Source organism: Mus caroli, unplaced genomic scaffold (genome assembly GCF_978045245.1).
Source record: "Mus caroli unplaced genomic scaffold, Mus_caroli_1 scaffold_16, whole genome shotgun sequence".
In the NCBI taxonomy this organism is placed as follows: domain Eukaryota; kingdom Metazoa; phylum Chordata; class Mammalia; order Rodentia; family Muridae; genus Mus; species Mus caroli.
In genome coordinates this window covers 72947884-72962757 of record NW_028227271.1, presented here as the reverse complement: position 1 = coordinate 72962757, position 14874 = coordinate 72947884, and the positions used below count along the sequence as shown (strand labels likewise).

Genomic DNA, 14874 nt, shown 5'->3' with positions numbered 1-14874 from the left:
ATGTCCTCTGGAAAAGCAGCAAGTGCTCTTAACCACCGAACCAACTGTTCAGCCAGTCTTTCAAGGTATTAAAAAACAAAACAAACAACACTCAAGGTTCAAGATACCTTTCAAGAATAGCCGGGCGTGGTGGTGCACGTCTTTAATCCCAGCACTCGGGAGGCAGAGGCAGGCGGATTTCTGAGTTCGAGGCCAGCCTGGTCTACAAAGTGAGTTCCAGGACAGCCAGGGCTATACAGAGAAACCCTGTCTCGAAAAACCAAAAAAAGAAAAAGAAAAAAAAAAAGAATTAATTGTGTGTGCAAGCATGTGTGCATGTAGTGTGGATCTCGTATGTAGAGAACAGAGAACAACTTGCAACAGTCAGGTCTCCTCTTCCATCATGTGGATCCCAGAAAAAGGACCCAGGTTATCAGCTTTGTTGGCAAGTACCTTTACCTGCTGTGTCATCTCACCTGCCTTGTCATGGTACTTCTAAAAATAAATCCAAGCAGATGTTTTATTATTCCTGAGGTATATCTTAGGAAAGTAACTGCCTTTTCAGGGAAAGCAGGAGAGTGCAAATACTGTTTAAGATAAAAGTACCATGCAACCCAGGCTGGCATAGTTGAGACTGCCCTTTGAATTGTTGCTCTTCCTACCTCCATCTCCTGAGTCCCTTGTGTCCTTTTTTCATATAAATATTATCTAGTTGTAGGTGTGTGCATGTTCATGCAGAGATACTCAAAGACCAGAAGAGGGCATTATATCCCTTGGAGATGGACTAATGTGTTACTGAGAACTGCTCAAAGTGGGTCCTAAGAACTAAACTCTAGACCTGGGAAGAACATCAAACACTCCTGACCATTAGTCATCTCTCCAACTCCATCACATGTCTTTTAACTACTATTTGACACAACATACTAAGGGAGTATCTTTACCATTTATTTCTTCAACTTTGTTATGCTCTCACATTTGTACTGCATGTGTTCCTATAGTGAAACGCATTACTGAATGTAGATAAAAAAATAACTAGGTAGTACAGCAGCTAATCACAAAGATTTATTACTAGCCAAGCTGAACATTTCCAAATACTCTACCAAGTTGTGTCCTGTCTTCCACAGAAGCAATGGGACTAGACATGCTATTGTGCTGGCTTTGGTTGAGGCTTTGTTGAGGCTCTGGACTCAGGTCCTCATACAGGGCAAGCATTTACCTACTGAGTCATCTCTCCAGTCCTGTTTATTTTCCTTTGAAAATTATTTATGTAAAATGATTTGAACATCTCCTAGTTCTGTCAATGATAAATGTGGTGATTCCAGAATTTACTGTCATTACTAATAGACAACAGTCAGACTTACAGAACTTATGAGAGGAGATTGGACAAAATTCAGCACACAGTATCTCTTATTAATGTCTTATTAGGATTTGTTATACTTTCTTAAATTTAATTACCCAATACTGATAAATTATAATTGAAGTCCATTGTTAATTCAAAATCCCTTAGTTTTTACCTAAGGCTCCTTTCCTGCACATTCCATACACACTTAGTGGTCATGTCTCCTTGGGCTTCTTTTTTTTTTTTTTTTTAAAGATTTATTTATTTTATGTACAAGTATAACTGTCTTCAGACACACCAGAAGAGGGTGTCAGATCCCATTACAGATGGTTATGATCCACCATGTGGTTGCTGGGAACTGAACTCAGGGGCCCCTGGAAGAGCAGTCAGTGCTCTTAACCACTGAGCCACCTCTCCAGCCCCCTCCTTGGGCTTCTTTTGATTCTGGGAGTTTCTTACTTTTCCTGATGTTGATGACCATAACTTAAAAAGTATTGTTGAAGGCTACTGTTCAATAACTTCTACTGAAAACTGACTCATTCCTCATTGATTTGGAGCAGGAGACCACAAAGGTCTTATCACATCCATTCTTATCACATCCTATCCAGAATATACACAACATGATCCAAACAATGCTGGTATTGTTTCATCTGGAGGAAATAAACTTTTATTATCTGCCAGTAAAATGTTTACAACTAGTAGCTTCAATCATAATAGGCAAATATTAAAAATATATTATTGAAAATATTACTCTGGGGCTGGCAAGATGGCTCAGTGGTTAAGAGTGCCGACTGCTCTTCTGAAGGTCTCAAGTTCAAATCCCAGCAACCACATGGTGGCTCACAACCATCCATAACGAAATCTGATGCCCTCTTCTGGAGTGTCTGAAGACAGCTACAGTGTACTTACATAAATAAATAAATCTTAAAAAAAAAAAAAGAAAGAAAGAAAGAAAATATTACTCTGGATGTCTGTAGTTAGCCTACATGTGTGAAAAGATCTGCATTAATTGTATACTTTTCTCTATATGGAATATAATTCCTTTAAAATTGTATGTATTCACAGAAAAATGCAGATTAACAAAACAAAGCAGAAATAAAAAATAAACACATTCTGCTTCTAAATAAAGAACAACAGCTTGCTGGGCAGTGGTGGCACACGCCTTTAATCCCAGCACTTGGGAGGCAGAGGCAGGGGGATTTCTGAGGCCAGCCTGGTCTACAAAATAAGTTCCAGGACAGCCAGGGCTACACAGAGAAACCCTGTTTCAAAAAACAAAAAAACAAAAAACAAACAAACAAACAAACAAAACAGCTTAAGAAAGAAACTGCAAACATTGGAGTCGTTAGAACTGGTTAGAAGACAGCTAAGGGCTAGTAGGGATGGAGGACACCCAGGAAACAAGATCCAGGAAACAGAGCACAATGGGTGCACATATGAACTCAGAGACTGTGGCAGCAAGCACAATCCTCCTGGGTGGGTCGGAACCAGATAGAGTCTAGAGCCGAGACAAGCGGATATACGCCCCCACCCCTTCCTTACCCAGAAGCTAGCTCCAAACCAAGGGGAAAGCAAATCATAAGTAAAGGCGGGTCCCATGGCCAGCAGTGCCAATGCACTCAACAGCATCTGTGGATGGTCTTTGCATGTGTAATGTTGTGTTGGGACTTTTTTTTTTTTTCACCTTACAGGTCTTTGCATGTTTTTATGGGATTTCCGTGTGTGCAAACATGTATCTTTCTGCATCTATGTTTCCTGTGCTTTTTTGGGGAGTGGGGGGGGGCATCTTTTTCTTCTGTTTGTTTTGTCCCATTCCAGTTTGTTTTTGTCTTATCTTACTTTATTATTATTCCTTAGAAGCCTGTTTTTCTAAGGAGAGACAGAAAGGATGTGGATCAGGATGGAAGGGCAGGTAGAGAGGAACTGGAAGAATTGTGGAAGGGGAAACTGTAATCAGAATATATGGTATTTTAAAATCTATTTTCAACAAAAGAAAAAAGGTTTTTTTTTTTTTTTTTTTTTTTTTTTTTTGGTTTTTCGAGACAGGGTTTCTCTGTATAGCCCTGGCTGTCCTGGAACTCACTTTGTAGACCAGGCTGGCCTCGAACTCAGAAATCCGCCTGCCTCTGCCTCCCAAGTGCTGGGATTAAAGGCGTGCGCCACCACTGCCCGGCTTATTTTATTTTTCAAAGTAGTGAGTGTTTTGTTGCTACTTTACTATTATAATAAAATATTTTAGCTGCTCAAATTTTATTTTTAAGCATTCATTTTTGCTAGGTATGGTAGCACTTGGGATGTGGAATGAGTTCACAACTATGTCCATTCCCACAGAAACTTAAAGGCCAACTTAAGTCCTATGACACCCTGTCTCTGATCCCCAAATTCTTTGTGAAAATATCTCTTTTTAAAATGTGGATTTAGGAAGCAGGCAACATACAATGTTGAAAACCCCAACCCCCCGGCTGGCCGGCCAGCAAGTAGCTTGGCTGGTAAGGGCATTTGTATTTGAAGCACAGCTTGACCAGCTAAGTCCGATCCCCAAAGCCACATAAAGGGGGAGGGGCGCAAGAAATGACTCTACAGACCTTTCCTCTGACTCCACATCCACACACTATATACATCCATATACACAATAATAAACATTAAAACTCTTATTCCCTATGTATCCCCAAGTTTATTTTCTTACCTTTCTAGATATCAATGCAAACAACAACCTTTTCTGCTATTCTTGGTAGCCTGAAAACTACATTTTCTGCCCTCCTGAAAGACTAAATTTATGTTAAGAGTCTGTCTATAAGGAACACTTTGGAAAGCAAAATGAAGGGAAGAAAGAAATATTGTATAGTTCTGGTTCTAACAACCAGCAGAAACAATTAATTTGCAGGTACAGGGCTTCAACCTATTGCAGAGGTTAAGGACAATTTTGCCAGTAGCTTGGGGAGAAGGCTTAGCTGCAGAAGCAATAACTATTCTCAGCCTCAAGTCACCCCTCGATTCTTGAGCTCCACCAGCACCCGTTTCTTTTTTCAGTTCAGTTTTGTCACTAAAGGGTGCTGGCAGGCACTAGAGAGGAAGGAGGTGCTTTCCTACTCCCCCTGCACTGTCAATGGACTTAATCATTTTCTCACCGCCCTACTAATAAAGACCTGACCTACTTCAGACCTTACACAGTCTAAGACTTGGTTTGGTAAGTCATTTTACCAGATCAGTTTAGCTACTCTCTTTAGAATGTCACAAATACAATTTAACTTTCTTTTTAAAGTACTTTATACACCATGAAGTTAAGTCACAAAGTATGCAAGTCAACATGAGTTGACCATCATCACTACTTTTAAGACATCAAGAAACCTTGTAACTATTATCCCACAATGAACAAGATACACAATCTGTTCAACAGTCCTACCACTGGTAGAGTTGGTTATAGCCCACGCTGCCTCCTTCTGTGTCTTAAAGTCGGCTAAGACCAACAAGAAAGGGGACTAGGCCATGATTCACAACTTGCTGTATCTGGTCCTGGCATCCAGCTGTAATGTGCGACATTGTCCATGTGGCCTCCTTCTGAATATTAGTTTTGGGGTTTGTTAGCAGGCTGTGAAAGACTGCAAGTGCTCCTGCATCTATCACTTTCTGAGTCTGTTCATCTGTTCCAGTGACAATATTCCCTATGGCTCTTAGTGCAGGAGTCACAATGGGCAGTTCAATAGCTCCTATTTCTATGTTGAATTTCGTACCCTGTCATGTCCTGTAAATAAAGATTAAAGTTCCATTCTTTACTCTGAAAAAAAAAAAAAAAACCAACAACAACAAAAAAAAAAAAAACCTTGTAACTGACAGCAGTTCTATCAGGCCTTCCACCATGTCATGCAACCACTAATCTACTCTATACAGAAATTTGTCTACAAATGTCTATTTGTCTATTTGACACTCCATACAAAGTGGATCACATAAAATGTGGTCTTTTGCAACTTGTTTCTTCACCTAGCATAATGTTCATGTCGTCCATCCCAGGTGTGCCTTGTTTCTAAGTACTGGCGAATAATGCCCTGACACGTTTATCAGATGAGGACGTTACTAAGTACCTTTGTAGAAACCATCAAAGCCATCCAACATCCTTCTTGAGAAATCAAGCTTACAGAAGTTTCAACCTAGCCCAAGACCACAAAAAAAACCTCCTAGTTAAGTTTTGGGCTTTTCAACTGAGTCTAACATTCTTTTTTAATTAACCTTGATTTACTCAAAGGACCATGGCTCCAAGTTCATTTTCCTGTCGATATTCAGTTATTCCAGCATCATTTATTAAAAAAAATCTATGCTTTTGTCAAAAACCAACTGCCTATGTACATTTTACATATGGAAACATACCATATCAGACCAAGAGATTCTTTAAAAAAAAAAAAAGTTTCAGATTTACTAATTTTATGTTTATGGGTATTTTCCTGCATATATGTCTGTGTAACACATGCATGCTTGGTACCCTTGCAGATTAGAAGAGGGAGTCAGATTCCCTGGAAGTGGAATTACTGATGGTTGCGCATCACCATGTGATGCTGGGAAACAAACTGGGTCCTATACTAGAGCAACAAGTGCTCTTAACCTAAGTCATGTCCCCAGCCTAGACCAAACATTTTAACATCAGACTTAAAGCTTTTAATTTAAAAATGGACATTTTCAGATTCATTTTCACTTAAGTTTTGACATAGTAACAAACACACAAAACTATCTGAAAATACTTCTCCCTTTTCAATCCAAAGTTTTCACTTAACCAAAACAGGTAAACAGAGTGAATGCAAAAGCCAAGTGAGGAATTGTCTTCTAATAACCCATATATAAAACATCTTCAAAGACTTAAAATACTACTAGACTTTACAGTCAAGATTTTCACCTTGGGAAAACATATGTATCATAAAGTTATCCTGTAGCATGTACTGACATTATTCCTTTTAATTGTTATGTATGTTATGTATATGTATGTACACCACCTACATGCCTGGTAAGAGGGCACTGGATTCTCTGCAACTAGTGTTACAGGCAGTTCTGAGTCACTGTGTGAGCGCTAGGAATTGAACCTAAGTCCCCTGCCAGAGCAGTAAGAACTGCTGAGCCTTCTCTCCAGCTCCATCATTACTTTTAAATACTCTTTAACTCTTAAAGGTTGTTTATCAACGCTATCAAAACATCTCAGCAGGTAAAGAGCCCTTGACACCAAGCCTGACTCTGAGTTTGATGCCAAAAGGAACCAACTCCCCTACACTTTTCTCTGATCCCCACACTCAAGCCTGTGTGTGCATACACAGAATAAACATAAATAAAACAGCTTCCTTTCTAATAGGGCAAATATCTATTTATACAACCCACAACAACTTAAGTGTTGTGGTTCCTCAATTTTAAGAACTCAAAGAAAGACAGATGTGGTTCCAGCACAATTTGACACTGACACAGGACTGCAGGTAGGAAGTTAACCTAGAACACACAGGAGGTTCAAGGACAAATAAAGATCCTAGATAAAAACAAGTAAACAAACACCGTAAAGAGTCCTGAGAGTAAACTTGGAACACTCCTCTTAATCAACCATCCTCTATTACTTTTCTTGTCAAAGTGACAGAACATCTGACAGAAACAATGTAGGAAGACTAATTTTGACTCACTGTTAAAAGAGATACTGCCCAAAGTGGAAGGAAGCACAGCCACTAGGCTCTTCTGTGACAGTCTGTGATGAGACTTGTTACATCTCAGAAAATGAGGAAGCAGAGAGCTCAGACCCAAAGGATGAACTCTCTTCCTCTTGACAATCCTCCAGGCCAACAGTTCTCTAATCCACCGCTTTCCAGGCAGGCCCCACCTCCTAAAGGTTCCACAACCTCCCAGACAGTTTCTTCTCCTGCAACACATTAGCCTGTAAGAGTCATTCCTGAAACAAAGAATGACAACCTTCCAAATGTTACACTTAATACAATGCTTCCAAGCACTATACAATTAGGGAGGAAGAAATGAAACATATCGACCCAGTTAGCAAAGGTCCTAAGTACACAGTGGGTGTTCAATATTCAGTAAATAGAGACAAAATCTCTAAAGGTATGGTGTCTCCAAAACCCCCCATCTAAAAAAATGTTCTAGCAGAACTGCATACCAAAATGTAAGTTTCATTGGGTGCAAATTGTACTTTATTAAACCTATTTCCATCTTTAGAATACACCATCAAGAAGAAGTAAAGAAAGGGCAGAAAAATAAGAAAGACTATGATGCTGAGGTTAAACAATCGCAAATAAGAGTTGAGGGGATGCTTCACTGGCTTCTGAGCCACAAGAACTGAGCAGGCTACCCCATCCCTCCCACCAGAAAAACCTCTCAGATGTGACCACATTTGAAAAGATGATTAACAGTGTAGTTGTTAGTGTGGGACGTAAGCAGTATGACTGTTCTTGTAAGAAGAGATTGAGACACACATCTGTGCTGATGGAAGGCCAGAGGGAAAAGATAACCATACCCAAGCCAAGGAGAACACATTCCTCAGGAGGAGGACACCTGTCAACACCTGCTTCTGTCCAAAGCTTCTGTCCTCCAGGGCTGTGCACAGTTAACACCCAGACTATGGCATTTCGTCACAGCAATCCTTGAAAACTAAAACAATGGTCAAATCCCAACTCTCCCCATTGCTGACTGATACTACTACTCTAGAAACCATTTCCTTACAACTCCTCCTCTCTAGGCTATCTCAGTTATTTAGTTGTTATGGTTTATAGAGATCTGCTTTATGTACATTCCATTCCCACTACCTTCATTTAAACTTCCATAGCCCACTGAAATACAATGGGTATTCATCTGACGCTTCCCTTGATGACTGACTTCTTAATCCCTGTTAAAATCTCATTCTTCATTACACTAAAAATGAGTTATCTTCATACCCTTACAGAAACAAACAAGCAGTCTAATCTGAAAGAAATTGGATGGAGGTAACTCAAAAACAGTCTCTAGGTAGCACAGACTTCATCGTAGCATTTGAATCCCTAGTACTCCAGTTCACCCATGTAAGCAGGCATGTTTTTGGATGTCTGGTCAGCTCAAGAACAGACAATGCCAGTCACAGTTTTGTTTTCTTCTCTTCTCTTTACCACTCTCACCCTGCCTCTTGGATCAAAATGAGCTAGTCATATTCTAGCTCCCAGAAATCTGTGGTTAACAGCTAGCAGCATAAGGAAAATAGCCAGTAACAGAGTGGCAAGAAAATCTGTTATGTCACCTCTGCTCCTACCTCCTAATAGGGCTATGAAAGGCCCTACACTGGTGCCCACTCTGTACTTCCAATAGACAACCACCCCCAAATGTCTTCATGATGTACCTGTTCTTCCCCAGTTCATTCACTCACTCCCCAGAGCCATGAGTCTGGGTTAAAATGAATCCAGTTATGTCTGGAAACAATAGTAAAAGACCTATTTCTAAAACATTCTAAAAAAGAAGCTAGCTAGCTATCTGACTCTGACATCTGCCCATCCTTTTAACACATTTCTCCTAATGTAGAAGAATTTTAATCCAGTAATACAGCTACCCTAGGAAAGGAATAACATCCAAAGAGCTAGGTCTGTGTGATCCAGCTGGAATACAGACATGCCCTTAGTACACATCTTTAATCCCTAACATTGAAGGTAAAGTTAGTTTGTATAAGGAAGCAGTCATGTTTACAAGTGTCGTCTAATTGCAGAGCAGACAAAGTGATGAATCAGAGAAAATACTGACAGACTAAGTCAAAGATAGGATACACTCAATTTGCACAAGAACAGCATAGGAGAGAGGCAACTTAAGGTTAACAGTGCAGAGAGAGATCAGAGATAGAGAAACCAGAACAGTTTCTACTGAGAGAGGTTGCAGGTGAAACAGAAGAAGTCAGAAGATTAAAACAGATTACGAGAGTTAAGAGATCAAGCACAGCAACTCAGTGAAAAGCCAGATTGACTCAGTCAGCTTGGAGAGGAGTTTGGGCCAGAACAGCTGAATTGAACCAGCCAGCCAGAGTTCAGAGAGAACTAGAAAGGGGGAGTTTATTCAGTAGTAAGCCTCTGAGATGACAACTACATCTGGCAAATAAAAGCTACTTTTCCACCTAAATTTAAACTGCTGCATGCTTTTGCCATAATGTTAAACAATGTGATTAGTTGTAATACATCTCACCTTCATATTTTTAAAAATGAGTATTTACCAAGGCCAGGCACAGTGATGCATACCATTGATGCCAGCCAGCATTTGAGACACAGAGGCAGGAAGCTCTCTATGAGTTTTGAGGTCAGCCTGGCCTACATATTGAGTTCCAGGACAAGTAAAACTATAGAGAGAAACCCTGTCTCAAAAAAAATAAATAAATAAAAATAAACACAAACTAATATTTTCCGTCATAAAACACAAAGTAGAATTTTAGTACCCTACAAAAATACTGACAAAAAATGTGTATTATGTTCATTGCTGTAAGTAGCTATTTAGCAAAATGGAAAACAAAAGAGCCTGCTTTATGTATCTATCATTGGGTTAAAATATAAGTGTTCCACTGTAGCAAAATACTTAATATTTTTATGAGAGCTTCAGACATGAATTCTTGATTGCAACATCTATTCCAACACTGCAGCACTTACCCTTGTATCTTGGAGCACAGCATAGATCTTTTTTTCTGAAACTGAAAAATCTCAGTGCCTTACAAGATTAGACTCCTAACCCATAAAGTGAAGCGGGTGGATGCCCTAAGGTCGCCTCTAGCTCTGAAATTTTAAGATTTGATGCCAGCAGTTTACATAACACACTTGTAGTTATACAAACTATTCACAAGTAATGAGTTATCTACCAAATACAAGAACAAAGTACAAACTTGCCAATTTGACAAAAATATAATTCAATACACTTTGCACTTTAAACTTTAAAAGATTGACTTTAGCAATCTTTAAAATTTAGTAACTATTTACTATGAAGAGGCAGAGATTATAAAAATAAATCCTTTGCTGAAAATACAAACATCCTGAGCATTACAGTATTGTAGACGACAGTCTAACAGAAAAATGTAACAAGCTATTTCTGTGGTGGGTGCTTACTAACAATCATTTTTCATAGAATATTTAAATCTTTTTGTTTGTTTTGTTTTGTTTTTTCGAGACAGGGTTCCTCTGTATAGCCCTGGCTATCCTGGAACTCACTTTGTAGACCAGGCTGGCCTTGAACTCAGAAATCTGCCTGCCTCTGCCTCCCAGTGCTGGAACTAAAGGTGTGCGCCACCACACCCAGAATATTTAATTTTTAAAACAAATGTTTTCCTAAGTAGGGAATAGTGCTAACAGATTTTTAAAAGACGTATTTTATATTTTCTTCATATATATTATATATGTGCATCTGTATGCCCACTATGTATGTTGGCAAGCAGGGGTTGGTGAGGGGTGCCCTCAGAGGACAAGAGCCTTTGCAGCTGGTATTAAAGGCAGCTGTGAGCCACCTGACATGGGCACTGGGAAGTAAAATGAGGTCTTCTGGAAGATTATAAATTAACGCATTAAAAAATATATTTTAATGTGTATAGGTATTTGCCTGCATGTGTATTTGTGCACCATATGCATACTTGTTACCTTTGGAGGCCAGAAGAGAGCGATGGATTCCTTGGAGTTACAAACAGTTGTAAGCTGCGATATGGGTGCTGGGAATGGATGTGAGGTTTTCTGAAAGAGCAGCCAGGGACCTTAACTACTGAGTCATCTCTCCGGCCCTACGACATGCACTCTTATTAACAAGTATTTAATGGGTCTGGCTCATCAGGTAAAGGTGCTTGTTAATAAATCTAACAACCTGAGTTTGATACACAAGGCCCACATGATTGAAGGAGAAACTGAATAGAGAACCGACTACTACAAGTTGTCCTCTAAACTCCATAATTGCACCATGAAATGGGCACACATACATACATATATACATACTCTCTTTAAATAAATAAATAAATGTAGTAAAACAAATTTAATTTGCTTTCTGTTAAGTCATACTTTCCAAACACAAAACCAACAAACAGTTTATAGTCAAAAGAAACAAATTTTATTTCTTTAATTTAGGAAATAATCTACAGGAGCTGGACAGATGGCTGGCTCAGTAATTAAGAGCGCTAGCTGTTCTGGCAGAGGACCTGGGTTCAGTTCCCAGCACCCACAGGGAAGCTTACAGCCATTCATAACTCCAATAATTCCATGGGATCCAGTGCCCTCTTTGGCCACCATGGCACCAGCAGACACATGGTGCACACACATACTTGCATTCAAGTCAAAACACTCTATGATACTGTTTTAAATACCCTGCAGTAACTGAGCAAGTAGAATCATTTACAAGCTTTGTGCCACCTTCATTTTATAATGTTTGTCATGAATCTATCCCTTGCAGTTATTTCAAGTCAATTTTAAGTTGTGAAATTAAAAAAAAAAAAACAAAACTTCCAATTCAAAACTTTACAAAAATGGCCATGAAAACTATTACTATTCACTTTCATATGCCTAGAGAGTTGACTCGTCAGGTAAGGAAAGGTGCCTGGTGGCCTCAATTCAACTCCTAGAACCCATACGGTGGAAGGAGAATACTGGCAAAGGTCTTGTTAACTTATATTAATAATTCATCCTCCAAAGGAAATGACAAAAACAAGTTACCGCACTCTGGAACACTTGACGAGCCTCATGAGCCATCTCTCCAGTTCACTTATGAATAACTACACGGGGTCTGACATGAATGACTCTTTCTCCTGCCTTTACTACCTGAGTGAACTTGGGCAAGTTGCTTGCTCATCGAAATTAACCTTCAGTTCCTTCACCTGTGTAACGGCAGGTCGCTTCCTTCCTAAACCGGAGAGGTACTACAGTGTTAGTAAAGGGAAAGCACTCTGAGTCCTCACTACGTCATCAGTTACTTTCAGTTCAATATCCAAATTGATTTTTTAAACATCACTTATATCTTATCCCAATATAAAAAAAGTACCTTCAAGCACTAGAAGTACCATTTCCTTCATGACATCACACTCAGTTTCTCAATTCCTGAGTTACTAATACCTGTGGTCATTTCATAAATCTGTGAAGTACTAACTACTGCCCAGGTGGAAAAAAATCAGGTTTTCATATAATATGCCAGTGCAAAGCCAAGTAATACAGATGCTAGATTTAGTCATTAAAACTTAAATCAAAGGAGATTATGTGCAGTTTAGAGCGCTTGTTCTTACAGAGGACCAGGGTTTGAGTCCCAGCACTCATAGCATCTAACAACGATTAAATACATATGAGCAAAATACAAACAAACTCGAATCAAAGCCAGGCATGGTAGTACAAGATGCTGAAACAGAGGAGTACGGGAGAACTCATTTCAAAAACCAAACAAAACAACGACACGCAGCACTGAATATAAACGGCTGTGAAACCTACAGAGATGTAAACACAAGATCAGCCTGGGCGATTGCTAATCCTCAACAATTTCTTTCCCAAAGTTCTGCAATGGCAACTAGCTTCATTCATTGAATAGAACCGTACTGTAGCATAATGAAGTGGCAGCGACAAACAATGAAAATAGGGTCAACTGTCTCTTACCACCCGTGTGAACCTTAACCAAGCTATTAAATAAGCCTACATTTCCACAGCCACGAAAGGTAACACATCCACCCCCGTAGGGCTGTCGGGAATGTCAAAGTAAATCAATCCTCCTGTGCATGTTTTGTAAACAATACTTTTTTTTTTAAAAATCAACTCATCACATTATTACTAAACTTTTTATTACTCTAATGACTTCAGTACAAGTGCTTGATGGTTCAATTGCATGTAAAGTCGGTAAAATAAAGCCTGAAGTTGAAAAGAACACTCATTCGAACAAGAATATATCTAAACAGTGAGTATCTGCACTAGTAAATACATGATCCATAATTTCCTCTACAGATTCACTAGTACTGTGCCTCTAAAAACTGCTTTAAAACACTCTGCCACAACGTCAGGTAAGGGGCTACTTTCTACACCCATGTGTCTGCTTTTCTTTCGTGTTCTCTGCTAATTCAAAACAACCGCATCCAAAGTACACTTCCACAAACAAAACAAACCCTTGCTTTGTGGTGCCAAGGATTTAGAAGAAACCTAAATATTCGCCTTTCCCCCCTCCGATAGTCTCTAGAAACCGTCTTCTCTCGGGTCTGGTCAATGCAGTTAGGGTAAGGCAAGCAGAGGGCATGGTTTTGCAGCAGGGGTCAGTTCAGTCCACTCAGCAGTCCTCACCTCGCGGGGTATTTTCCGCGAAGTTTCAAAGTCAACAAAGAAGTTGTGTGGCAGAGGTAGGGCCTACAGGCCAACAGCAAACAGACCCGAACACGGAGGGGAAAAAACGAGTGGGGGAGGGGAGTGGAAACGCCCCCGGACTTCGCACTGCGGCCCCCTCCTCCGCGGACCGCGGGATGGCGGTGGCCGGGGCCCCGATCTTCCACACCGTCAAGTCCCCGGCAGCCCCACGCCTCGGGCACCCTATGGTCTCCAGCGCCCCACTTCCCGACATCCCCATGTCTCGAGCACCCCACGTCGCGACACCCCCACGTCCCGGATGTCCCACGTCCCGGCACCCCACGTCTCGGACACCGAAGTCCTGGCACCCCAGTGTCCCAGCCGAGGCTGAGTCGTCGTCACCCGCGGGAACCGGCGGGGGGCGCGCAGAGGGTCACCTTCCGATCCGAGCCCGCTGGAGGACCGGCTCGACCCGCGCGCTCGCCCGCCCACCCGCCGGGCAAGCAAACTGCCCGCGGGATCCGCCGCGAGCGCCTCGGCCCGACTGGAGCGCGGGCGCCGCTGCAAGGGCGCGGGCGCCGCCGCCTCACCTTCCTCGGCGGTGTCCATCTTGTCTGGGGGGCGGCGGTGACGCAGCCGCGAGGCGCCCGCGACCCGGCAGAGCCTCGGGGCCCAAAGGGAAAGGCGGGCGGGCGGGCGGGAGGAGGGGAGGAGGAAGAGGACGCGGGCCGGGCAGGTGCGTGCGCTCGGGTGCGAGAGGAAGCCGGTCGCGGGCGAGGGGGACAGGGACAGCGGCTGACAGAAAGCGAGCGCCGGGGAGGGGGGAGGGGCGCGCGGCCGAGCGACGGGCCTGGGCGGGGCGCGCGGCGGAAAAGGCGGGGCGCCGGAGCGCTGCGCGTCACATCCGGCGCGCGCCTTCGCTCGCGCTCGCGCCGGGCGCTAGGCTCGCGGGGGCGGGGACGGGGTGCGAAGCACAGCCTGACTGGTGGCGAAGGCTGCGCGCGGGATGGAGACTGAAAACCTAGAGGCAGGCGGCAGGCACCTCGCGGAGGGGCGGCGGCGCGGGCGCGTTCCGGGACAGAAGGAACGCAGAGCGGCGGGAGCGAGCCCGGCGCGCACGCACGCCCGCCGGAGCGGGTGTGGGGGACAAAGGGTCCCAGCTTGGGGTACCCGACCGCCACTCCCGGGGCATTCAGAGTCGGCCCCGGAATGAGCATTTTTGGTTCCGCTCCTGAGTGGTTCTGTGGCACGTCTGAAAGAATTACAGAAGCATCCCTAAGATGGAAAAATACGAGCACCCAGGTTATCAGA

The 14874-nt window shown here is 42.3% G+C and overlaps 1 protein-coding gene across 2 annotated transcripts in view; it reads right to left on the bottom strand.

The window, feature by feature from the left end:
• Marchf6 (membrane associated ring-CH-type finger 6) overlaps positions 1 to 14397 on the bottom strand; it is a 74848-nt gene extending 60451 nt beyond the window's left edge. The window contains exon 1 of one of the 2 annotated variants that reach the window (XM_021184198.3): positions 14154 to 14397. In XM_021184198.3, coding sequence (XP_021039857.1) covers positions 14154 to 14172 — 19 coding nt within the window. In that variant the 5' untranslated portion in view covers positions 14173 to 14397. The remainder of the gene's footprint in view (positions 1 to 14153) is intronic. The other variant, XM_021184199.3, reaches the window with a different exon arrangement.
• Positions 14398 to 14874: the final 477 nt, after the last annotated feature.